At 35.5% G+C, this 857-nt stretch overlaps 1 protein-coding gene across 1 annotated transcript in view; it reads right to left on the bottom strand.

Annotated features, from left to right (window-relative positions):
• Positions 1-857, bottom strand: part of ADGB (androglobin) — a 132219-nt gene that overhangs the window by 14039 nt on the left and 117323 nt on the right. The window contains exon 33 of the mRNA XM_006760184.2: positions 312-364. Coding sequence (XP_006760247.1) covers positions 312-364 — 53 coding nt within the window. The remainder of the gene's footprint in view (positions 1-311; positions 365-857) is intronic.

The raw sequence follows: 857 nt of genomic DNA, 5'->3' as shown, positions 1-857 counted from the left end.
GACATTTTCCCCTCTATTTATCAATTGCACATGTTTTAATTGGTGTTATATTCTGCTTTGAATGAAATAGGTTAGTGCTCAAGAGTGTGGAGAAATGTTGAAATAAAAGGGAGACAATCAGGAGTCAATGTTGGTTGCATCAATATTGTCAAAACTGATGCAACCCTAGAGCAAGTTTTTCCAGGAAGTTTAACTTAGATAGATAAAATGGATAAATTTCTTGTAAAACACAACTTACTAACCTTGACACAAGAAGAAATAGAAGAGATAAATATCAAGACATAGAGGATGCATATACTGTATGAATTTACCTGGATTGTGGCAGTACTTTCCGGAATGGTTTCCCCATCTCTGTTCTTTCCCCCTTTAAATGCATATCTTTAAAAGTCACCAGGGGTCTGCAATGTAAATCTGACCATGGAAATACACTTTTTAAATCCCTGACCTCCCAGCCCTGCTTAGCTTAAGCAATGATCACAAATGATGGGAAGAAATCTTCCTCATAGGTATTTTGTTTTGAGGTCAGTGTTTAAATAACTTGAATTTGAGTATCTTTAGGCCTACGCTCACACTCCTCAAATTGGCCACCCATGTCTTCTTCTTTACCTCTTTTATATACTGTGTGAGTTCAAATATATGAAGTTCAAAAACAGGGAAAATTAATTCCTAGTGATAGAGGTCAGACTAGTAGTTACTTTGAAGAGGCAAATGGCAGGGAAGGGGAATGAGGAGGACTTTGTGGATGTATTAAGTATTTTATACCTTGATCTGAATTTTTATACATATGTGAAAATTTGTTAAGCTGTAGAATTGAGATTTGTGCCTTTATTGCATGAATGTTAGATGACAAGATCAAA

Source organism: Myotis davidii, unplaced genomic scaffold (genome assembly GCF_000327345.1).
Source record: "Myotis davidii unplaced genomic scaffold, ASM32734v1 scaffold196, whole genome shotgun sequence".
NCBI classification, from domain to species: Eukaryota; Metazoa; Chordata; class Mammalia; order Chiroptera; family Vespertilionidae; genus Myotis; species Myotis davidii.
This window is presented reverse-complemented; position numbering and strand designations above follow the sequence as displayed.